General features: G+C 45.1%; 1 protein-coding gene and 1 long non-coding RNA gene across 4 annotated transcripts in view; both read right to left on the bottom strand.

Moving 5' to 3' along the window:
* Positions 1–1,036, bottom strand: part of LOC310642465 — a 477,812-nt gene extending 476,776 nt beyond the window's left edge. The window contains exon 1 of the long non-coding RNA XR_014492910.1: positions 669–1,036. This is a non-coding gene — a long non-coding RNA (uncharacterized lncRNA). The remainder of the gene's footprint in view (positions 1–668) is intronic.
* A 6,368-nt stretch (positions 1,037–7,404) lies between these two features.
* The window catches only part of UBE2H (ubiquitin conjugating enzyme E2 H), a 56,809-nt gene continuing 39,029 nt past the window's right edge, over positions 7,405–25,184 (bottom strand). The window contains exons 2-7 of one of the 3 annotated variants that reach the window (XM_083366157.1): positions 24,290–24,366; positions 22,002–22,076; positions 17,471–17,510; positions 14,776–14,828; positions 13,397–13,525; positions 7,405–11,722 (exon numbers count right to left, since the gene is read on the bottom strand). In XM_083366157.1, the coding sequence (XP_083222283.1) occupies positions 11,598–11,722; positions 13,397–13,525; positions 14,776–14,828; positions 17,471–17,510; positions 22,002–22,076; positions 24,290–24,366 (499 nt within the window). In that variant the 3' untranslated portion in view covers positions 7,405–11,597. Of the gene's footprint in view, positions 11,723–13,396; positions 13,526–14,775; positions 14,829–17,470; positions 17,511–19,285; positions 19,503–22,001; positions 22,077–24,289; positions 24,420–25,184 lie in introns of those variants that run through there. The other 2 variants (XM_083366158.1, XM_083366159.1) reach the window with 2 other exon arrangements.

Here is a 25,184-nt window from a genome sequence, read left to right as displayed (position 1 = left end):
TCATTAGGAAGCAGGATTGAGCAAGGAACCAGGTCACTGTCTTATCCCAGCGCCTGGGTACACACACACACACACAACACACACACACACACTAATTGGCACCTGTCACCCTACAGAGGTCCCAGCAGATGGCCCTCGGAGCTGATCTGATCTGATCTTGACGTAAAAAAAAAAAAAAGGAAAAACAACCACAACAACGAAGATCTCCAGGAAATCCTCCCATTTTAGCCAGCTTGGGAAACTGCAAAATTATCCCGGAAGGGGAAAAAAACCCAAACAAACATTGTAATTCTTGACTTAGGAAATGCGGTGGGTGCAGTGACAAAGTCAGCAGGAGTCCAGCTGGTTCAGAATGCAGAATGAAAGAGTGGGGAGGGAGCTTGGAGGTCATCTAGTCCAACCGCTCGAAGAGGAGACCGTACGCCATTCTGGGCTCATGTCTCTCCGGTTCTCTCCTAAGAAGCCTCCTTTACTCCTCCCCTCCCTCCCTTTTCCTTCTCCTTCCTGTCCTTCTTTCTTCCTTCTCCTTTTTTCTTCCCTTCCTCCACTTCCCTTTGCTTATCCTTCCTTCTCCTCCTTCTTCCTTTTTTTCTCCCTTTTTCCTTCCTTCCTTTTTCCTTCTGACCTGCCTTCTTCTCCTTCCTCCTCCACCTCCACACAAACACCACTCCTTTCTAGCACTGATGACGTTCCCTAGTTGGGTCATGAAACGTCTGCAAGGAAACCACCCAGCTCAGAGAGCACCGAGAACCCCACAGTCTTTCTTTCTTTCTTTCTTTCTTTCTTTCTTTCTTTCTTTCTTTCTTTCTTTCTTTCTTTCTTTCTTTCTTTCTTTCTTTCTTTCTTTCTTTCTTTCCTTCCTTCCTTCCTTCCTTCCTTCCTTCCTTCCTTCCTTCGTCTTCCTCCTTGCACGGATGATGTTCCCTGGTTGGGTCATGAAACGTCTCCAAGAAAACCACCCAGCTCAGAGAGCCCCAAGGACCCCACAGTCCTCCTCCTCCTCCATATAACCCCCCTTCCTTCTGGCACTGAGGATGTTCCCTAGTTGGGTCATGAAACGTCTGCAAGGAAACCACCCAGCTCAGAGGGCACCAAGGATCCCACAGTCGTCTTCCTCCTCCTCCTCCTCCTCCTCCTCCTCCTCCTCCTCCTCCTCCCTGCAAACCCCCCTCCCTTCTAGCACTGATGATGTTCCCTAGTTGGGTCATGAAACGTCTGCAAGAAAACCACCCAGCTCAGAGAGCATCAAGGATCCCACAGTCATCTTCCTCCTCCTCCTCCTCAACTGCCACACTTTTATTAATTAACACGAGACACCGTTTTGAAGACCAGCCTCTTGGTCCTCTAATTACTACAAGGCTTTTTAAAAAAGCAACTATTACTACATTTTTTTTGTTCATGGTGTGGAAAAACAGAGGCCTTCTCTTGCATTTAGTCTTGAATCAACGTCTCCTAGAGATCAGTTAGCCTCATCCCAATTCAGACTGTTGGCCCACTACTCTCTCGCAAACTGTGAAAAGTGTAATCCAATCCATCTGAACATTGGGAGCTTAGTTGGAGGAAACGGGCAATTAAAAAAATAGGAATTATAAACAATTATAAACAAACAAAATCTGGGGAAGGCTGCCTGGGACAGGTGCAGAATCCAGTTTAATCCAGGAGAGGCCCAAGAATCAGTCCCGCAATTGCACTACAGGTCGTCCTCGGTTTATGGCCGCAACGTAGCCCAAAAATTTATGTTGCTGGCTGAGAAATTGGTTAAATGAGTTTTGCCCTGTTTTACGACTTTCCTTGCCACCTTTCTTAAGTGAACCCCTGCAGTTGTTAGTGACACGGTCGTTAAGTGGATCTGGCCTTCCCTCATTGACTTTGCTCGTTGGAAGGTTGCCAATAGGGATCAGGGTACCTTTGGGCCTTGCGACCGTCGTAAAGGTGAGTCAGTTGCCAAGCGTCCAAATGTAAAACACGTGACCACGGAGACGCTGCAACGGTCGTGTGAAACAGGGCCTTAAGTCACTTTTTTCCGTGCCGTTGTGACTTCGAACGGTCAGTAAAGGGATCGTTGTAAGTCGAGAACTAGATTACGTCTCTTCTCTCTTCTAATGACTTGGCCCGCAACTTACCCAAGTAGATGCTTTAAATAAACACATGAAGACTCCGTGTATTTTAGAACGTGGGATAATTTCTATCAAGGGTTAGAAAAACGAGTCAGAGAGAGAGAGGAACGTGATATGTAATTTTGAGTGTATATTATTAGCAAGAAGAAGGCTTTTGAGTGATTAATTAACAAATTGTTTATACGATAGTTAACTATTATCCATTACTGTTTGTTAAACACATGAACCCAGACATTATGCTGTTGGCTAAATATCGAGAGTGTTATTTGGGAAAACCCCAACCCCGATCCCAACCCTAACCCCGATCCCACCTTATTCCTAACCCTATAAAAACTAATAAAATCGATACCAAAATAAATAAATAAACGTATGAAGAACGGTTGCAGGAACTGGGCTTGGCTAGTCTAGCGAAGAGAAGGACCAGGGGTGACATGTTAGCAGTCTTCCAATATTTGAGGGGCTGTCACAGAGAGGAGGGGCAGTGTGTGTGTGTGTGTGTGTGTCCACCTATTTTCCAAAGCACCTGAAGGCCAGATGAGGAATAACGGATGGAAACTGATCCAGGAGAGATTCAACCTAAAAATGAGGAGGAATTTCCTGATGGTAAGGACGATCAACAATCAATGGAACAGAAGTTAGCCTTCAGAAGTTGTGGGAGCTTCATCACTGGAGGCCTTTAAGAAGAGACAGGACAGCCATCTGTCAGAAATGGTGTAGGTCTCCTCCTTGGGCGGGGGGTCGGACTAGAGCAGGGGTCCCCAACATCGCGGTCCGTGGACCGGTACCTGGCCGCGGGCCACCAGCAACCGGTCCGCACAAACAAGCAAAGCCCCATCCGTGGGATGCAGGCAGCACACTAAACCACACACACACACACCGGTCCACAGAAAAAACAACAACAAACCTCTCTCCACGGAACCGGTCCCTGGTGCCCAAAAGTTTGGGGACCTCTGGACTACTAGATGACCTCCAAGGTCCCTTCCGACTCTGTTATTCCAATTCTAAAAATGTTCCACTGCTTCCAAAACTTCTTTTTTTTGGCAAGCAACAATCTGATAAATATTTTTGCAGCTGCTTCGGAGAGTTTAAGAAGCTGCAGTCACAAAAGCCGAACTGCCGCTGATTAATTTGCCTGGCGGTGCTAAAGGTGCCATGGGATTGCTTTATGATTGATGCTCCAGGCCTGCCACCTGTCGGCCGGTCAGAATATTGCCTGGCATTAGTGGACTGGGGAGAAAAAAAAAAGGCATTTCCTTGCTTGGCTCCAATCTGCGACGGATTTTTTAGGACTTTCCGCTGAGCGAAGTCAGTTGGGGAAGCTGAATTTGCCTCACAACAGAGGGCTACGCTGAACTGAGTGGGGAAAAGGGTCGTAAAATGGGTCGCAACTCCCTTAAAGGTAAAGGTAAAGGTTCCCCCGCACATGCGTGCTAGTCGTTTCCGACTCTAGGGGCCGGTGCTCATCTCCGTTTCAAAGCCGAAGAGCCAGCGCTTGTCCGAACACGTCTGTGGTCATGTGGCCGGCACGACTAGACGCCAAAGGCGCACGGAACGCTGTTCCCTTCCCACCGGAGTGGTCCCTATTTTTCTACTTGCATTTTTACGTGCTTTCGAACTGCTAGGTTGGCAGAAGCTGGGACGCGTAACAGGCGCTCACTCTGCTACGCGGCACTCGGGATTCGACCCGCCAAACTGCCGACCATTTGATCGACAAACTCAGCGTCCTAACCCACTGAGCCGGCTCCTTAATGATGGAAATTCTGCTGATTGTAAGCAGAGGACCACAATTGACAGTTCTGGTCATTAAGTGAGACATTTGTTCAGCCCACCCTTTTAGGATTTTTCTCCCCTACGGTTGGTGAGGGAAGAGCTGCGGCTGAGAAGTTATTAAGCCGATCCTTAAATGAATCCGGGCTTCCCCCGTCGACTTGGCTTGCCAGAAGGGCGCAAAAGGGGTGGTGGTGGTCACGTGACACCCTCCCGGGACGCTGCGACCGTCGTAAATAGGAGTCATTTGCCAAAGTGTCTGAATTTTGATCGTGTGACCCTGGGGGGATGCCGCAGCGGTCGTTAAGCGTGAAAAGGGATGCTAAGCCACCCTTTTCAGTGCCGTGGTCACTTTGAACGGTCACTAAACGAAATTGTTGTAAGGCGAGGACAACCTGTACGAAAAAAATTGTTATGGCTGCCCAACTGAAGGGGACTCTGGGAAGCTTACAGAATTAAAAACCCACCACAAAACACAATGAAACCTCACACCCCCCCATTGCCTCAGCAATCGGACCAATTCGTTTGTTTGCGATGGTTACAATATAAGGCAGGGGTCCCCAACATTGGCCACTTTAAGACTGGTGGACTTCAACTCCCAGCTTTGCTGGCTGAGGAATTCTGGGAGTTGTAGTCCACAAGTCTTAAAGTGGCCATGGTTGGAGACCCCTGGTATAAGGTTCCCTGCTTGAGTGGGAGGTTGGACTAGAAGATCTCTAAGGTCCCTTTCAATTCTGTTAAAACCAGGCCTTTTGAAAGAGTTTAGCCCTGCTTCGCTCTCCAAGCTTGCTTTAATTTTTTTTTCTTTTGAAAGAGTGCCAAAGAGGGCCCTAGTCTTAACTCTGCAGGGATGAAGTTCCTCAGAGAGAGAGCCACCACGAGAAGGTTCTTCTTCTGGGTCCCACCAGGTGGACCTCCTTAGGAGAGGGGATCCATAACATCTGATTTCCAATCTTTTCTCCGCAGGGATGATGTTCCTCAGAGAAGGAGCTACCACGGAGAAGGCCCTTTTTCTTGGTCCCACCAGAAGGACCTCCTTAAGAGAGGGAGAACCTTGGTAAGGCCACACTTGGAATCCCGCATCCAGTTTTGGTTGCCCCAATATAAAAAAGATGCTGAGACTTTCTAGAGTGCAGAGAAGAGCAACAAAGATGATCGGGGGCCTAGAGGCTAAAACATATATCAAGAATGGTTGCTGGAATTGTCTAGTTTAATGAAAAGAAATATGAGAGGGTGATGTGATAGCCATCTTCCAATATCTCAGGGGCTGCCCCAAAGAAGAGGCAGTCAAGCTATTCTCCAGAGCGCCCGAAGGCAGGAGAAGCAACGGAGCGAAACTAACCAAGGAGAGAAGCAACCTGGAACTAAGGAGAAATTTCCTTAGAACAATTAATCAGTGGAACAGTAGAAGTGGATGGTCCATTTCTGGGGGTATTCAAGAAGAGACTGGAGAGCCAGTTTTCTGAGATGTTAGAGGGCCTCCAGCTTGAGCAGAGGGTTGGACTAGAAGACCTCCAAGGTCCCTTGGAAACTAGAAGCAACCTAGAACTAAGGAGAAACTTCCTAAAAGTGAGGACAATTAACCAGTGGAACAGCTTGCCTCCAGAAGTTGTGGGTGATCCATCACTGGAGGTTTTTCAGAAGAGACTGGACAGGCATCTGTCTGGAATGGTACAGGGTCTCCTGCTGGAGCAGGGGGTTGGACTAGAAGACCTCCAAGGTCCCTTCCAGCTCTATTCTGATTAAATTGATTGAAGATACGTATAAATGATAGATAGATATTATATATAGAGAGAGATAGGATAGGGTAGATAGACAGAAAGAGAGATAGGATAGGGTAGGTAGACAGACAGATATAGACAGATATAATGATACATAGATAGATGATAATGATAGATAGATATGGATGGAATAGATAGATAGATAGATAGATAGATAGATAGATAGATAGATAGATAGATAGATAGATAGATAGATAGATAGATAGATATAGATAGGTAGGTAGACAGATAGAGAGAGATATTGATATAGAGATAGATAGATAGATAGATAGATAGATAGATGATAGATAGATAGATAGATTGATAGATAGATAGATAGATATAGTCAGAAGCTGTGAATGCTCCAACACTGGAAGTTTTTAAAGAAGAGACTGGACAGCCACTTGTCTGAAATGGCACAGGGTCTCCTGTCTGAGCAGAGGGGGTTGGACTAGAAGACCTCCAGGGACCCTTCCAACTCTGTTACTCTGACCCATAATATCCCTTGCCCCGCCCCCTGCTCTGGTAGGTCAGGTAGATGTAAGTGGGGAAAGATGGATCTTCAGATAATCCGTCCCAGGCTAGGTCGGGTTTTGAAGGTGACAAGCCAGATTCCTTCTCTCCGAAGGGCCCAAGGGATCCTCCTGTGTGTTCAGAAACAACGAGGCAGCAGTCCAGCTTCAGACGGGAAGAATTGGGTGATCGTTTTCTTCCACGGCTGGTCAGCCAGCAGCTTCAGGTGGATTGGGGGGAGTCCTTGGATGTTTGCAGAGCATCACCCAGGCGGTCTTGCTGCAGACTGTCGGACAGAAGTAGCAGATTTTTTTAAAAAAAGTTTTAAAAAATTTAAAAAAAAATTAAAATATATTTTTTTAAATCCTTAATTAATTTTTAATTTCTTCCCTCCAGCCCCTTTGCAAATTAAAGAAACGCTAAGTCTCCTCAATGCCAGCTCAAGTCAGAAGTTAACAGAATAACAAGAGTTGGAAGGGACCTTGGAGGTCATCTAGTCCAACCCCCCTGCTCAGGCAGGAAACCCTCTACCATGACAGTCAAATGGTTGTCCACTCTCGTCTTGAAAACCTCCAGTGTTGGAGCATTCAAGGTTGTTCCATTGATTCAAGTGTTGCAACTGTCAGGAAATTTCTCCTTAGTTCCAGGTTGCTTCTCTCCTTGGTGAGTTTCCATCCGTTGCTTCTTGTCCTGCCTTCGGCTGCTTTGGAGAAAAGCTTGACTCCCTCTTCTTTGGGGCAGCCCCTGAGAGATTGGAAGACTGCTATCATGTCCCCCCTCGTCCTTCGCTTCATTAAACTAGACATACCCAATTCCAGCAACCGCTCCTTATATTTTTTAGCCTCCAGTCCCCCGATCATCTTTGTTGCTCTTCTCTGCACTCTTTCTAGAGTCTCGACATCTTTTTTTACATCGTGGTGACCAAAACTGGATGCCGTATTCCAAGTGTGGCCTTACCGAGGCCTTGTAAAGCGGTATTAACACTTCGCATGATCTTGGTTCTATCCCTCTGTTGATGCAACTCTGCTAATGCTGCTGCTGCAGCACACTGCTCTCTTCCATTCTGAAGTCCGTTTTTTCAGGACCGTTGTAACTCGGAACGGTTGCCAAAGGTTATAAATCGAGGACTACCTGCATTCCAGACCGTCACACCCCCTCCAAAGGGCCCTTGGGGGAAAAAAAAAACCCAAACCCAAAAAAGAACTGGGGGTTTAATCCCTCTCGCCGTAATTATCACTCCAAGGGGCCAAGGTATATACATATTTTATTTTTTAAAAAGTTTACAGTTTCTTTAATTATACACAACTATTCTGAGAGGTTATAATCCTTAGAAGAGGCATTTGCCACAGGGGGGGGGTGTCTCCCCACCCACTACCATCCACACCGCCGCCAGCCACGTCATCGCATCGCCAAGAAGGGAGGAGAAGGGGGGGGAGAACTGGCTGGGGCAGGCAAGAGGCAGGCCGGGCTTCCCGTTTGACCTCTTCCAAGTATTCACACGTTGTACCAAATACACTCCGGGAAATTAAGCAAAAAAAAAAAAAAACAACAAAAAAACCCCACCTGGCGATTTCCAAATGGCGCACCCCCCCCCCGCTTCGAGTTCCAGATCAGCATGCAAGAAGGCAACGTTCTAGATCACCACCACCCCGTTCCAAATCCAAGCCGGGGGGGGGGGTCCTCGGCCTTGTCCAAAAGCTGTTTCCACCCATCTCCTTCTCGCGCCAAAAAGACCCCCATCAGCCAAGCAAGAAAACTTAACTCAAGTTCTCAGTTTACGTCGGCACTGACCACCACCCCCTCCTCCAATCTCTGCTCCGGAACCACTAAATAAATATATATATATATATATTTTTTTAAAAAAAACTGAATTAAGGGGACAAGACCGCGATTATCAGGGTGAGGTGGCAGCACTGCAGCTTTGCTTCCACGTACGGCTTAAGATGCATCCAGGGTGGCTTAAAAAGGCTGCTCGACGGATGGATCGGGGAAGATGGGGAAGAGATGGAAGAAAGCTTAGGTGCGTTCAAGAGAAGTTCCCCCTCCAGAAGATGGATCTAGAGCGCTAATCGAAAAGGACCGGGTGGGAAGCATCAAGAAAGAGTCGCTCGGCTGAAATTGACTCTGGATTGTCATTTCCACCGGCCGTCTGAAGGCGGTCATCAGCTCCGCCGGTGGTTGGTCGTTTGGTGTCATCAACTGAAGACCGTTGGCCAAACGGCGGCAAGTGGAGATTGAGCAACCCAGAGAGGAGGAGGAGGAGGAGGAGGAAGAGACGGCATCAACCTACGTTAAGGGTCAAGGATGGGAAGGAGACCCAAGTTGAAATCCACTTCGTTTAGCTAAAAGCTTTTGAGGTGGTTCCTCAACAAGGGTCTCTTCCAGACTTGACCTCGCCAACATTTGGCCAACCATGATCACTAGGTCAACTCCAGGCCAAGGAACACCAGAAAAGTTTGCAGCGGGCTGTGGTATGTGTGTGTGTGTCTGTTGAAACCTACGTTCAAGAACCAATTTCACCTTCAACCATCATCTCGGCCACAAACGTTCAAGAGATGAGATGCGCCCCCCCTAAAAAAAAAAGGACCTTCGCGAATCGAGAGTTGGGCCGAGCCAATTTCAGGGCCCAGAATTTGGTGCCGACGTGGGTCATCTTTCTATCGGAAATTTTGTTACGTTTTCGCTCCTTAATTAAAGCCAGCATTGCGGCTTTGCTTGACGGGAAGGGGTGGAAGAGGGAAAAAAAAAAGGGATGTTAATTTATGAGCGGTCAACAAATCTCAAAATATCAAAGAATTCAGACTTGTTTCCGAAAAAAAGAAAAAAAAAAGAGATTACCTTCGTAAAGGGAATTAGAACACTAGCGTATCAATATATCTATCTATCTATATATATGTACAATCATGGGGAGAAGAATGGTTTATGTTGCTCAAAGTGGCACTCCTATCATGATAGATAGCTTGGCACTCCAAAAAAAAAAAAATCTAGGACCTCACAGCGCCTAGAGATCATTGCACAGGTCGACCAATTAGCAGCACATTTAAGGCAGACCGAGCCCATCGTGCACTCCTCCATGCCGGCTGGGGAGGATGGGGTGGCAAATGCAGGACGACACACCAGGTTAGGGATCGGTAAATCTTAAATCAGTGTTTCTCCATTTTAGCCACTTTAAGAGGGCAGGACTTCAACTCCCAGGATTCCCCAGCCAGCAGAGCTGGGGAATCCTGGGAGTTGAAGTCCGCCCACCTTAAAGTGGCCAAAATGGAGACACCACTGATTGAGGAGGTCCATCTTATCTTCCATCAAGACCCAGACAAAACAGGGGGTCCCCTATTCCAAAATCACTTTCAGCTGCTCACCACAACACAATTTCACTGCTTTTCCCCCCTCCCCAACGTCTTCAAGGCCAAAAAAAAAATGACTATGAATAATTTTTATGGGGAGGGGTGTTTCCCCCCTCGCCCCCACTTTATGCCCAAGACGAGATAAGCTTTTTGCTTTACTCCAAGAAAAATAATCGTGCCAATTAAGGTCTACCTCACCGGTCTTCCGCGGGGAAGCAAGCAAGCAAAGCAAAGGGATGGCGGTTGAAGATCGGATTCATTCCGTCAGCCTGCCCCCCCCTCAAAACACACACACACGCACACACACACACAACTCTCTCCAACTTCAAACCCCGATGGCATTAAGAAGGATCGGGTGGGAAAGGAAAGACACAATTCTCTTTGACAGTCAACGTTCTTCTTGATTCACCCAAGTTCTGATGATGATTACAAGACGATACGCCCAACTTTCCTGAGCCCTCTACTCAACATCCTGTCCCCCAAGCTCCATCTCAAGGGACATCCGGAGTGCAAGTTCCATCACAAGGGACCTCCTTGCTATCCACCCTAGTCAACCGCCATCATTTCCGGTCTGAGGCTCTTTCCCCCCGTTGGAGGGAAGGGCGGTATGGAGCCGTCGGGAACTCGGTTAGTCGAGGAAAGAGGTAACTTGGAGTCTCTTAAACACCACCTTTGACATTGCCCCCCCTCTCCTTTCCAAGGAGCACCGCGTCCCGCCAATCGTGGTGGGACTTGGCCAGCTCAGGCGAGCAACAGCAAAACGGACAACAGAAGGGATGGCAAGTGCTGGCAAGGGACGGGGTGAGGTGGTGAGGAGGGAATTTACTAACCAAGTACCAGAGCTCGCTCAAATCCACCTGGTCAGAAAGCTCTCTCAGATGTAGATGTTCCCCAGGATGGCATTTGCAGAATTATCAAGAGAACGAGTGAAAAATGTGTGTGTGTGTGTGTGTGTGTGTGTAGAATCCCTGCTGCTGCTGGTTTGGACAAGAAGACCAGGATGGATTGGGTTCAAGGTACTTTGAGTTAGCCACCACCTCACCACCCCTTGGACAGGACTTGTCTTGCTCCCTTTTGTCCCTCGAAGAAAAGACCAAGACGATTTACCTAGGAATTTCACGCTGACCTTCCCATGTTTCCGCCCACCACTCACTCCCCAGCCCGGGCCGACTTAAAAAGACCATCATCACCATCACCTCCGTCACCAGTCTAAGCAGACAGGAAGTCCGTCAGGAAAAATTTAAATAAGAAAAAAAGCATACTATACTCAGAATCACAGCTGCTTCGTAAAAATCGGACACGTCAAGAACTCCATGCTTTCGGTTGGTGGATCTTGTTGGGTTAAAAAAAAACACGACCAAAAAAAAGGTGAACTCCCATCGAAAAAAAAGGGGATTAAAAAAGCAGCCAGGTTGAAGCGAAGGAGCACCGTTGACTTCACGGCCTCATTATGCTTTCCATCGATTAAATCGCGCCTGCGCGCGCGCGCGCACAGCCCATCGCGCACCCGTCCCCCACAAAAAACCTTCTCTTTTACGTTCTCAAGTTGCTGTTCCACATTTGCGTCCGCGGGGTGTCTGCTGTCTTTGGAACGCTCAACTTAAAAAGTAAAGAAAGGAAGGAAGGGGGAAAAAATGGAGAGATTTTTTTTTTTTTAAAAAGGCAAAGCAGCAGGTTCCAGAGGAGGTGTGTGTGTGTGTGTGGGGGGGGGGGGGTTATTTGAACTCAGCTGAAATGGAATTACGAAGAGATGCAAGCATGCGCCCGGGTTCATATTGCTACCAAGTGGAATGTCGGAAACGCACCGCAATGCATGTTTTGGGGGCTCTTTGAGAAATGACCAAAAAAAAAATAAATCAAGATCTAAAGGGTGGAGATATATATATATATATATGTATATATATATATATATGTGTGTGTATATATATATATATATATATGTATATATATATATATATACACCTCTGAATGCTATTATTCATAAAAACCTTGTTTAGTAATAAAAAATTGCTTTGTTTAAATATGAATATTATAGTCTGCTTCTCAGCGCGTGGTCAGGAAGTCAAGTCTCTCTGAAAAGCAGGACGCTGCTTCTACTACAATTCCATATCTTGGGCCTCGTCCTCGGAAAAGTCAGACATGGAACTTTCCGAAGAGCTGTCACCGGTCCCTTCTTCCTGCTCTTTGAGGGCCTCCTCCGTTGCATATTTCTGAATGTATTCTGGAGGGGGGGGGAAAAGAGAGGAAACAATCAACTCCAATGATCCAAGATCAAAAATACATCCATCCATCCATCCGTCCATCCATCCCTCTCTCTCTATCCCTCTAATTATCTCTCTAATATCTCTCTCTTTCTCTAATATCTATCTTCTCTCTCATTAACTTTTCTCTAATTCTCTATCTAATCTATTATCTATGTCACTATTTATCATCTATATCTTCTATCTTCTCTAATTATCTATCATCTAATTATCTATCTAATCTATTATCTATCTCACTATCATCTATCTAACTTCTATCTCTCTCTCTAATTATCTATCTTTTCTAATTATCTATCATTTACTCTCTAATTATCATCTCTCTCATCTCTAATTATCTAATCTATTATCTATCTCACTATTTATCCTATCTATCTATCTATCTATCTATCTATCTATCTATCTATCTATCTATCTATCTATCTATCATCTATCTATCTATCTATCTATCTATCTATCTATCTATCTATCTATCTATCTTCTATCTCTCTAATTATCTATCTTCTCTAATTATCTATCATGTACTCTAATTATCATCTCTCATCTCTAATTATCTAATCTATTATCTCACTATCTATCTCACTATCTCACTATCTATCTCTCTATCTCTCTAATTATCTATCTTCTCTAATTATCTATCCCATCGCCCAGTACGCTCACACAGAGAAGGCCTCCTCAGGGTACCGTTGGCTAAACAATGTCGGCTGGCGACCCCCAGGGGGAGGGCCTTCTCTGTGGGAGCACCAGCCCTGTGGAACCAGCTCACCCCTGAGCTTCGGATGGCCCAAGATCTCCGGTCCTTTCGCCGCGGCCTCAAAACACTCCTATTCCACCAGGCTGACCTGGACTGACAGGGATTTTAATTATGTTTTTAATTTTTAACTCTAACTTTTAATTTATTTTAATTTTAATTTATTGTACAGAGGCCTTTAATTTTAATTTTTATCTTAACTTCTGTATTTATTATATGTTACTGTTGTTAGCCGCCCTGAGTCCTTCGGGAGATAGGGCGGCATATAAATCCCAATAATAAATAAATAAATAAATAAATAAATAAATAAATAAATAAATAAATAAATAAGTAAATAAATAAATAAATATCATCTACTCTCTAATTATCATCTCTCTCATCTCTAATTATCTAATCTATTATCTATCTCACTATTTATCATCTCTATCTATCTATCATCTATCTATCTATCATCTATCAATCAATCTATCTATCTATCATCTATCAATCAATCAATCAATCAATCAATCTATCTATCTATCTATCTATCTATCTATCTATCTATCTATATCTATCTACCTATCTATCTATCTATCTATCTATCTATCTCATTTCTCTCTCTCTCTCTCTCTCTCTCTCTCTCTCTCACACACACACACACACACACACACACACACACACACACACACACCATCCAGTCAGAGCTGAAGAAGCTTCTTGGATGAGAAGGGAAATGTCTTCAAAGAAAAGGAAGTCAGTCCAGCTGCCTCCTAAAGAAGCACCTTTGGGACTCTCTCTCCCGCCCCCCCATCTATCACCTCTCTCTCAGATTTATTGGCTGCCCATCTTACTAAGGGCTAACTCCATGCTCTCCATTGCTCAGCCTCTGTTCCACAGGAGTCCTCACCTTTAATTTTCTGCTTGTATTCTTCTGGTCGGTGAAGGTACATGGCTGCAGCGTCACCATTAAGGGGGTCTATGGGGTTGGGATACGCCAGCAACTGGGGCAGAAACGACTCAAATATATTGGTAAGATCTGAAAGGATCAAGAGAAAATGAAGCTTTAGGTTTTAACCATCAGGATGCTTTTGAGCTTACAGAAAAGGCTTGAAACATTTAGAAATGCAAAGCAGAGGTGGTAAACTTTCCAAATCTCTTACTGCCCCGAAAAAAAGTTGGAAGCCACTACTTTTTTTCCTTTCCTTTTTTTTTTAAAAAAAACCCCTCTTTTGGCGTTTCTCCTTCTCTTTCTCGAACTTCCCTCCGTTTCTGTTTGTGCTTATATTTAATTTGACAATAATTGATGAAAAAAGTCTTAGGGACAAACACACGCAAAAGATTTGCGTCACACCATTTTTCTCGCCTCCCTGTCTTGGATTCCCAGATTTTCTAGGACAGGGGGGGGTCTTCCACTGTTTGACCTAAAGACCCCTTTCTCCTGGTCTCAAATAACATCCTGATCCGACTGCCAAACGAAACGAAACAGACTGTCCATTTAAGCAAGCGTCTTGACAGTGACACTCCCAAACTCATCCTTAATCGCAAGGTCCTTGGTGTTCTCTGACTTTGCAGACATTTTATTGCACTGATGATGTCAACCAGTTTGGGAATGAAACGTCTACACAAAAAGCACCCAGCTCAGAGAGCACCAAGGACCCCACAGTCCTCCTCCTCCTCCTCCTCTCCGCAAACCCCCTCCCTCCTAGCACTGTTGATGTTCCCTAGTTGGGTCATGAAACGTCTGCAAGGAAACCACCAAGCTCAGAGAGGACCAAGGACCCCACAGTCTTCCTCTTCCTCCTTCTAGTACTGATGATGTTCCCTAGTTGAGTCATGAAATGTCTGCAATAAAAGCACCAAGCTCAGAGAGCACTAAGGATCCCACAGTCATCTTCCTCTCCCCCCTCTCTCTTTAGGGTGCAGTTTTTTTTACCTGTTGGCTTCCAGAAACAGCCAAAATCCTTCCAACCCCACACAAGAAGCATCCAGTCAAACATAGCTGGCCCACAGCTACATGGCTGTCGCTTTCCTTTAGTGCGAAGACGGTAGCCACGACGATGCAAACCAAGCCCTTTTCCGCCCCGCACGAGGGGAAAAAAAAGGGGGGGGGTTTGATCCCATCGTTTGTGGCAGCCATCTTGACTTTTTTGACCTCTCTCCCGGTGGACACGTCGAAAAGGCATAGGGGACGGATCCGCTTCTCCGGTGCATTTTACAAAGCAGCCCCAATTTCTTGGGTTGTTTTTTTTTTAAAGGAAAAGAAACAAACACACAAACACAACTCACCGTAGAGAGCTGTCCAAGTCTGATTAATTACATCTAGACATACGGTTCCTGACCTGGAATAAGCAAACGAGAATAGTTTGGGACAATTCAACACGAGTGGCAGGCGAGGTCAACTCGGCCCGTGCCGGCCTGATAGATGAGATAACCTTTTAATTGTCGTTTCTCCCCCCGTGCGCACAACGGCACACATTAAAAATGAAGTTCAGTTGCTTGCTCTCAAAAGTGCACGCATACGTAGCACGCCTTTCAAACATGCTCTGTACAACCTATGTTTCGACCTACACCCTTACGTATAAAGAAGGTGTAAATGTTCATCACTGTCCATCTTGAATACACAATAGAGGGAGGAAGGCTTTAGAGCAGGGGTCTTCAAACTTGGCCCTTTTGCGACTTGTGGACTTCAACTCCCAGAATTCCTCAGCCAGGCAGAGGAATTCTGGGAGTTGAAGTCCACAAGTCGCAAAAGGGCCAAGTTTGAAGACCCCCTGGTTTTAAGAGTTCACCAGGTTAATAATGTATGGGACAAAATTGGGACTGAACTTGGATGTTCTGCTTCGGATACCACGGAGCCCCCTCCTCCCAGCAGGGAACGAGGACAACAGGTTGTGATGAGGATGGGCGGCGTCCCAGACAATCTTGCGGACCCTTACTCAAGCCACGCTTCGGTGCCGCGTCCTGGAGGGGAGGGAGGGAACTGCCACGGATCTGAGTTGTCAGATCCTGCCTCATTGACGGTGTAGACCAGGGGATGAATGGGGACCGCCAAATTGGTTGTGCAAAATATTTCCTCTTTTTGGAAGTTGAAAAGGGGCCCAGTGAGTGTGTGGAGAGACTCACTCAAGAGAGGGTCTAAGATGACACTTCTCAACCTTGGCAAGGTTAAGATGGGTGGACTTCCTGGAATTCTCCAGCCAGTTAAGGTTGACAAACATTGCTTAACATCAATTGAGGGAAATATCTATCATCTATCTATCTATCTATCTATCTATCTATCTATCTATCTATCTATCTATCATCTATCTATCTATCTATCTATCTATCATCTTCTATCTATCATCTATCTATCATCTATCTATCTATCTATCATCTATCTATCTATCTATCTATCTATCTATCATCTATCTATCTATCATCTATCTCTATCATCTAATTATCTATATCTTCTCTAATTATCTATCTTTATCATCTCTCTAATTATCTCTTCTCTCTAATTATCTATCATCTCTCTAAGTATCTATATCTATCTTCTAATTATCTATCTCTATCATGTCTAATTATCTATCTCTCTTTCTCTAATTATCTATCTCTATCATCTCTCTAATTGTCTATCTCTATCTTCTCTAATTATCTATCATCTAACTATCTGTCTTCTAATTATCTACCTACTTCTATCATTCTAATTATCTAATCTGTCTCTCTCTCTCTCAATTATCTACCTCTATCATCTAATTATCTCTTTAATCTATCTTCTCTAATTAATCTATCATCTCTCTAATTATCTGTCTGTCTGTCTATCTAGTTACAAGAGCACTGGAAAAAGTGACATGACCATTTTTCACACTTACGACCGTCCCAGCACCCACACGGTCATGTGATCAAAACCCATGACCCCGGGACGCTGCAACCGTCATAAAGGTGAGTCAGTCGCCAAGCATCCGAATTTGGAGCAGGTGGACCACGGGGATGCTGCAGCTGTGGAAGGTGTGAAAAACGGCCCTTTGAATGGTCACTCAATGAACTGTGGTAAGACAAAAGACGCCCTGTATAAAAATGGCTGGCCGTAGGCCCACCTTAACAGAAAGGAACAGTTTCCCGCCACAGCTCCTGAGTCCTCCAGAAACGGTCTCCAAACCCAGCGAAGCTACAGCTGTTCAATTTTTTTAATTTCCAATCTGGGAATCAAGGCAACGGCAGAGGAGGCAGCTGTTATGGCCATGCGTGCTCCCCGATTTCTCTTTAATGTCCAAGAAAGCAAAGGGAAGCTGCGGGCACTGGGGACTGCTTTCAAATCAACCCAAGGTGAGTTAATACGTGGTGACAGCTGTGCTCCTAGTTGGCATTTTAAAAATAACTCCTAAGCCCAGTCATTTCCGGTATCTAGACTAGCTAAGGTTTATCCAAAGGCAGGCTGAGTGATGCAGGGACCCCCATCTTTCACGAGACAGGAAGTTGGAAGACCATCTTAACTCCTCGGCATCTCCTTAGGGAAAAAAAAGTTAAGATAACACAGGGGTCTTCAAACTTGGTCCTTTTATGACTTGTGGGACTTCCAACTCCCAGAATCCCTCAGCCAGCCTGAGGGAACTATGACCCTTTTATGACTTGTGGACTTCAACTCCCAGAATTCTTCAGCCAGTGTGCCTGGCTGAGGGATTCTGGGAGTTGAAGTCCACAAGAGGACCAGGTTTGAAGACCCCCGAGATAACTGGTGCTTAAAACCTCTTTTAAGTCAAGTGTTTCTCAGCTTTGGGGCCTTTAAGATGGGTGGACTTCAACTCCCAGAATTCTCTGCCCGGGGAATTCTGAGGGAGTTGAAGTCCACCCATCTTAAAGGCCCCGAAGGTTGAGAATGACTGACTTTTTTACATGTTTTACTCGCCTCCTGTTGTGGGACTGGAGAAATGTAGAAAACCAAACATCACCATATTCCCCCCTCAAATAAAATATAATTTCAATGCAAACAAAAGTCACTTACGCTTCGTCAATGTTGGGATGAAAAATTTTATTCATGAATCCTAGGAGGGAGAGAAACACGAGAGACGTGAGGACTGAGCATCAAGCAAACATTCAGCACTTGCTAAAAGGAGACAGAAGAGCTAAACGGTGGAAAAAGTTCTCTCAAGTTCAAGTCAGGGGTCTTCAAACTTGGCCCTTTTACAATTTGTGGACTTCAACTCCCAGAATTCCTGAACCAGCCATGCTGAGACAGGAATTCTGGGAGTTGAAGTCCAGAAGTCATAAAAGAGCCAAGGTTGCCTACCCCTGCTCTAAGTCAAGGGGTCTCCCAGCTTAACAACTTTTAAGACTTGTGGGCTGCAACTCCCAGAATTCCTCAGAGTAACCGAGTTGGAAGGGACCTTACGAGGTCTTCTAGCCCTACCCCCTACTCAGGAAGGAAGGCGCCATATACCATTTCAGACAAACGGCTGTCCAATCTCTCCCAGTGTTGGAGCACCCACAACTTCTGGGGGCAAGTCATTCCACTGGTTAATTGCTCTGTTAGTTAATTAACTGTTTAGTTAATTGTTCTAACTCAGGATGGCTGAGGAATTCTGGGAGTCCCCAAGTCTTAAAAGTGGCCAAGTTTGGAGACTCCTGCTCTAAGTGTCTTTCTTAAATTGTCAATAACCACCATCCTTATTTATGGAGTCACTCTACCCAAGGTTTCTCAATCTCCAGTTCTTGAAACCACGACATGACGGGAAGTCCTCAGCTTACGACCATTTGTTCAGCAGCCGTTTGAAATTACAACAGATCCCTGGAAAAGTGACTTCCAACCCAAAGATTCATACCAGAGGTCTTCAAACTTGGCCCTTTTATGACTTGCCGGACTTCAACTCCCAGAATTCCTCAGCCAGGCACGCGTGCCTGGCTGAGGAATTCTGGGAGTTGAAGTCCAACAAGTCATAAAAGGGCCAACCAAGTTTGAAGACCCCTGCCTTGTATCTCCTCATGGGCAGATGGTCAAAACTCAGGTGCTCGACAACTGGCCGGTATGTATGACGGTTTTGCACCATCCCGGGAATCACCTTTTCCGACCATCCCAATCAGCTTCGGACAAGCAAAGTCAACGGGGAAAGCCAGATTTTGCCTAACCGCTTTAAGCGATTCGCTTAATAGCGGTGGCAAGGACGGTCGTAAAAACCGGGCAAAACTCGCTGAGCCACTGCCCTCTTTAGCAATGGAAATTTGGGGGCTCCATTTGGGGTCCCTGTACTTTATTTCCCCGAAAAGAGCTGGCAGCAGACTCCAGAGGTGAAATTGTCAGGCCCAGGAGAAACTGCACAGAAAACAGAGTCCAGCATTAATGACTGAACGCATCTAAAAAAAGCAAATTATCTGGGATCTTGCAGTGTGGAGGAAATTAACACTCCAGTTTTTGAGCCATGCACCACTAATAATAATAATAATAATAATAATAATAATAATCATAATAATAGCTGGAAGGGACCTTGGAGGTCATCTAGTCCAAACCCCTGCTTAGGCAGGAAACCCTATACTATTTCAGACAAATGGCTGTCCAGTCTCTTCTTAAACATTTCCAGTGTTGGAGGAATCACCACTTCTGGAGGCAGGTTGTTCCACTGATTAATTGTTTTAACTGTCAGGAAGTTTCTCCTTAGTTCTAGGTTGCTTCTCTCCTTGACTAGTTTCCATCCGTTGCTTCTTCTCCTGCCTTCGGGTGCTTTGGAGAACAGCTTGACTCCCTCTTCTTTGGGGCAGCCCCTGAGATACTGGAAGACTGCTATCATGTCCCCCCTCTCCCTTCTCTTCATTAAACTAGACATACCCAATTCCAGCAACCGTTATTTATATGTTTTAGCTTCCAGTCCCCTGATCATCTTTGTTGCTCTTCTCTGCCCTCTTTCCAGAGTCTCAACATCTTTGGTCACATCGTGGTGACCAAAACTGGATGCAGTATTCCAAGTGTGGCTTTACCAAGGCCTTGTAAAGTGGTATTAACACTTCATGTGATCTTGATTCTATCCCTGTTGATGAAGCCAGGATATGAAGCTCAGCTGATGGTCAGATATCTTGAAATTAAAATACGGGGTAAAGAGCAAAGACTTGGATATTTTGGTAAGGTACCCAGACTGGATCTCTTATATAACAACAACAACAACAACAACAACAATAATAAAAAAAGAAGTTGGAAGGGAGCTTGGAGATCTTCTAGTCCAGCCCTCTGCTCAAGCAGGAGATCCTGTACCATTTCAGACTAGTGGCTGTCCAATCCTTTCTTGAAAACCTCTAGTGTTGGAGCACCCACAACTTCTGGACCACTTGAACACCATCATCGGCATCGACAAATTCGCCATCAGTCAATTGCAAAAGGCGGCCTTCCTAGGAACTGCTTCCATCCTGCGGCGATATCTGTAACACCATCCAACATCCACATCTGCCTATCCCAGGTCCTTAGTAAGGACTCAACAGGTAGACAAAAATGCCAAATCCAGTCTGAACATCTGGCTGACTGTGCGATGATCAATAATAACAATAAAAAATCTGAAATGGTGAAAGCCAGTTTGGTATAGAGGTGAAGGTGCTTGCCTACAAAGCAGGAGACAGCGAGTTCTAGTCCCGCCTGAGACACAAAAGCTGGACGGGTGATTTTGGGGTCAATCACCAGGAGACGGCGAGTTCTAGTCCTGCAGTAGGGGCAAAGTCAAGTGGGTGACTTTAGGCCAATCATCAGGAGACGGTGAGTTCTAGTCCTGCTTTAGGCATGAAAGCCAACTGGGTGACATTAAAATGAAAGAGACCTAAACTAGTGTTGCCTCTCGAAAACTGCCCTAAAGCGGCGTTTCTCAATCTCGGCAACTGTGCGGACTTCAACTCCCAGAATTCCTCAGCTCAGCCTCCTGCAAACCCAGTCGGCTGTCCTGATTCCAAATGTTCCAAATGTTTTAAGGGTTTGATGTAACAGGTCTTCTCTAAGCCGCTTCTTAAGCAGATAAGGAGAACTTCACGTCTCTACAGATTAGGCTTTGATTTGGGTGCTTAACCAGAGGCCGTCCTTTAAGCTTGTGAATTATTTCCCAGGCCTGTCATGGGTTAAACGCAGACCACAAAGGAGCTTTCTTGGTTGAAGGTGGAGATTTGGGCAAAGGCTAGAAGTTTATTTCCGCAGACAAGCAAACCAGGAGAGCGTGAGCATCCGAGCACAGCCGACCCCAACATTTCCGTTGCTAAGCGAGACAGTTCTTAAAGTCAATTTTGCCCCATTTGACGACCTTCCTTGACAAGAGTTGTGAAGTGAATCACTGCAGTTGTTCAGTTAATAGCACAGCTGTTAAGCCAAACGGGTTTCCCCACGGACTTTGCATGTCGGAAGGTCGCAAAAGCGGATGACCTGATCCCGGGGACGCTGCGACCGTCACAAATGCAAGCCAGCTGGCAGGCGTCCGAATTTTGATCCCGTTTGACTACGGGGATGTTGGAACGGTCCGTTAAGTATGAGAAACGGTTGTAGGTCACTTTTTCAGTGCCGTTGTAACTTCGAACGGTTGCTAAACGAACTCCCTGTAGGCTGGAGACAGACGTTACCCAAAGATTTATATCAAGTAACATCAACAACACTTCCTGGATCGGATTAGTTTGCTGGGCAGGGAAAAGTTTGTCCTTGCTTAGGGTTAAAACTGAAAAACTCAATGCGTCCTCAAATCGAAAATTATTCCCTTTAAATGGGTGCTTGGCGAGCTGAAGATGGGTGGACTTCAACTCCCAGAATTCCTCAACCAACATGAAAAACACTGCTTTAAAATCTAAAACAGAATAACAAGAGTTGGGACCTTGGAGGTCTTCTAGTCCAACCCCCTGCTCAAGCAGGAGACCCCAATACCATTTCAGACATGTGGTTGTCCAGTCTCCTCTTAAAAACTTCCAGTGTTGGAGCATTCACAACTTCTGGAGGCAGGTTGTTCCACTGGTTAGTTGTTCTAACTGTCAGGAAGTTTCTCCTTAGTTCTAGGTTGCTTCTCTCCTTGATGAGTTTCCATCCGTTGCTTCTTGTCCTGCCTTCGGAGAATAGCAGTGCTTTGGAGAATAGCTTGACTCCCTCTTCTTTGGGGCAGCCCCTGAAATACTGGAAGGCTGCTATCGTGTCCCCCCTGGTCCTTCTCTTCCTTAAACTAGACAATTCCTGCAACTGTTCTTCTTTTAGCCTCCAGTCTCCTGATCATCTTTGTTTCCAGAGTCCCAACATCTTTTCTACACCGTGGTGACCAAAACCGGATGCGGCGTTCCAAGTGTGGCCTTACCAAGGCCTTGTAAAGCGGTATTAACCCTTCACCTGATCTTGATTCTATCCCTTCTGTTAATGCAGCCTAAGGACTGCTTTGGCCTTTTGGGCTGCTGCAGCACACGTCTGGCTCGTATTTAAGCGATAAAACCATTTTAAAAGGCTTGAGAGAGTTCCTCGCAAGCTGAACGATAAACTTGCTCTTGATGGCAAATCCCAGATGGATTTTTTTTAAAAAAAAACACAGCAATGTTTAATCTCTTACCTATAGATGGGGATTTGAAAGGATACTTATCAGGAAGGTCGACTCGAACTTTCCACACCCCACCTTCGTACGGTGCTGCAATTGGAAGGTTTTAGAAAAGAAAGGTTAGTGGGATATTTCCTTGACGCTTCCACGTGTAACATTATTTAGCTGAACATGCAAGACAGACCCTCAATTCTAAGAAAAAGGTTGTAGAATTAAGAGCTTGCATCAGTAGGTGAGTATTTCCTATTGCGAGAATTTAGCTGCTGGCTTCGAAATACATTCATGTAATATTTCTCAACCTTGGCAACTTTTAAGATGGGTGGACTTCAACTCCCAGAATTCCCCAGCCAGCCATGCCAAGGTTGAGAAACACTCCAAGGTTGAGAAACTACATGCAAATTGCAAATCTTAAGATTAAGAACTACTGTAAATAAATGTAAAGTATCTATTCGAACAAGCCGGCCTGGCCTGATGGATTTGGGTTTTAATATTATTTAACTAATGTATTCTTATTTTATTGCCCTGTACACTGCCCTGAGTCCTTCAGGAGAAGGGCGATATATAAATCAAATCAAATCAAATCAAATCAAATCAATAAATAAATAAATAAATAAATAAATAAATAAATAAATAAATAAATAAATAAATAAATAAGAAAGACAGTAATACCGCATCGGAATATTAAGGCAATAGCGCCCAAAACACCTTGTCAGTAGGGCCAAGGAAATCCTAGATTATCAATTTTGGAGGCACTAACTCTAGTTTTTGGTTTTTTTCAAAAAAAAAATGCTCACTATTCTCAATTTTCAAAGCATCGCATTTGTACTTTCCTGGTTAAGCAAGGAGTTGGACTAACAAGGGACTTTGAACTGCCTTCCAACTCTGCTGTTCTGTTACTCAGTGAATCCATCCCCATTAATTCTTCTTCTTAACTTTTGCTGTTTTGAAATCTGCTATGAAAGAATTTAACAGACCACCACTTTGGGGGCGCCCAGGTATCTTGCTGTACGGCCTTAAAAAAATTGTTCCTTAGCAAATCTGTTTTTTCACAGCGTGTGTGTATGTATGTGCTTGTGTATGTATGTGTTTGTGTGTGTATATATACACATACACACACACACATATAAACACACAAACGTGTGTATGTATAAAAGGTACAGGTTTCCCCCGCACGTGCGTGCTAGTCGTTTCCGACTCTACGGGCCGGTGCTCATCTCCGTTTCAAAGCCGAAGAGCCGGCGCTTGTCCGAGGACGTCTCCGTGGTCCTGTGGCCGGCATGACTGGACGCCAAAGGCGCACGGAACGCTGTTCCCTTCCCACCGGAGTGGTCCCTATTTTTCTACTTGCATTTTTACGTGCTTTCGAACTGCTAGGTTGGCAGAAGCTGGGACGAGTAACAGGCGCTCACTCTGCTACGCGGCACTCGGGATTCAACCCGCCAAACTGCCGACCTTCTGATCGACAAGCTCAGCGTCCTAACCCACTGAGCCACCGCGTCCCTTTGTGTATGTATACGTATATGTAATTATATGTATATATACATACCTGTACCCATATCTCCATCTCTCTATCTCTATCGATTTATTGTGAAAACACTGACAAAGAATGATCAGTCTACAGTTTTAATGGTAGGTTTATTTTAACAGTGAGAGACAGAACAACAACAACAACAAAAAATCCAGAAAAAGGTATTTCAAAAAAGTTATAAATTGATTTGCATTGTCAGTGGGCAAACGTAAAAAATCAGATCAAATACTTTTTTCCCTCACTGTGTGTGCATGTGTATGTGTATATATCTGTATGTATACGTGTGTGTGTGTGTGTGTGTGTGTGTGTGTGTGTGTGTGTGTATCTTTTTCAAATGCAAATGGAAGGAGGGCATAGCTTAATGAGTAAACAAGGGTTGTTTTTTTATGGAGATCACAGGAGCATTTCCAGTATGCCGAGATTTCCAAGCGTGCAGAACACCTGGGTTCAAGAATTTTGACCGCTATCGGCAGCCAGAGAAGGCAATGCCCATTTAGCGGGATTTGAGGCTTAAACCCAATGTAAAATGTCTCCTGTGCCAACATGGGCATTGGACACCCCCTCAAATTATCTCTTATTTTTTCCCAATCCACCTTCCACCCTCCAGAGATCAATCACCAAGAAAAAAAATATGTTTCTTTCCAACATCTTTATGCGACTCGGGAGTATACCTCTTATTTTTTCCCAATCCACCTTCCACCCTCCAGAGATCAATCACCAAGAAAAAAAATATGTTTCTTTCCAACATCTTTATGCGACTCGGGAGTATACCTACTTCCTTGTGGTCCATAAAACTTCACTACAAATTCGTTGAGTCCTCCTAGGATTGTGACTTCGTGTTTGCTCTCAATACTGAAGGCGCCGGAGTCAAGGAAAATGTTGGATGTGCAGACGAATTAAGAAATCTGTTCATTTAAGAAAAGTCAGCAGTCCAGGAATGGGCAAGGATTGAATTCATTCAAATGCTTCTGAGTCATCCTGATATGATTACTGAAACTCAATTATCTTTTTTAAATCTATCTTCATCATTATCTATCTATCCACCCATCCATCCATTGTCTGTCTGTCTGTCTGTCTGTCTGTCTGTCTCTCTATCTATCCCCAGTGCTGCAACATTGCAGGCTAATTCTGCCAGGAGTTCGATCCTGACCAGCTCAAGGTCGACCAAGCCTTCCATCTTTCCGAGATCCGTAAAACGGGGACCCAGATTGTTGTGGGGCAAGAGGCTGACTGTCAACCGCTTCAAGAGGGCTCTAAAGCGGTATATAAGTCTAAATGCAATTGCTATTGCTACGGAGCGGTTTAAGTGCTGGCAGGTTCTGCCATTGCCATTCAGAGGACACCGTATCTCTCATCTTTTTTCTTTTTTTTTTTTCCCCTTCCAAGATGGAGTTCTTAATTTGCTTCCCCTTCAACTACAGCTTCTCACGCCGGAAGCGACGCCAAGGGAGGAAATTGCTGCTTAAAACCTCTCCCAAGACTTGGGTTGGTGCAAATTACAGCTCGAGCTGCAGGAGACGACCAGAGTTGGGTGGTAGAACTTGGGCAAAAGATGCCCAGATCTGATGCCTCCTGGTTCGTGGCTTTTCGGAGACGTTGGCCGCCACCCATCCACTTTCCCAAAGCCAGGGTAACACGCTGGCACGTTCTCTCGCCACGAAACGGAGCCT

Source organism: Vipera ursinii, assembly GCF_947247035.1.
Source record: "Vipera ursinii genome assembly, chromosome: 6".
Lineage (NCBI taxonomy): Eukaryota > Metazoa > Chordata > Lepidosauria > Squamata > Viperidae > Vipera > Vipera ursinii.
The sequence above is the reverse complement of the archived record's forward strand: the minus strand, read 5'-3'. Positions and strand labels throughout refer to the sequence as shown.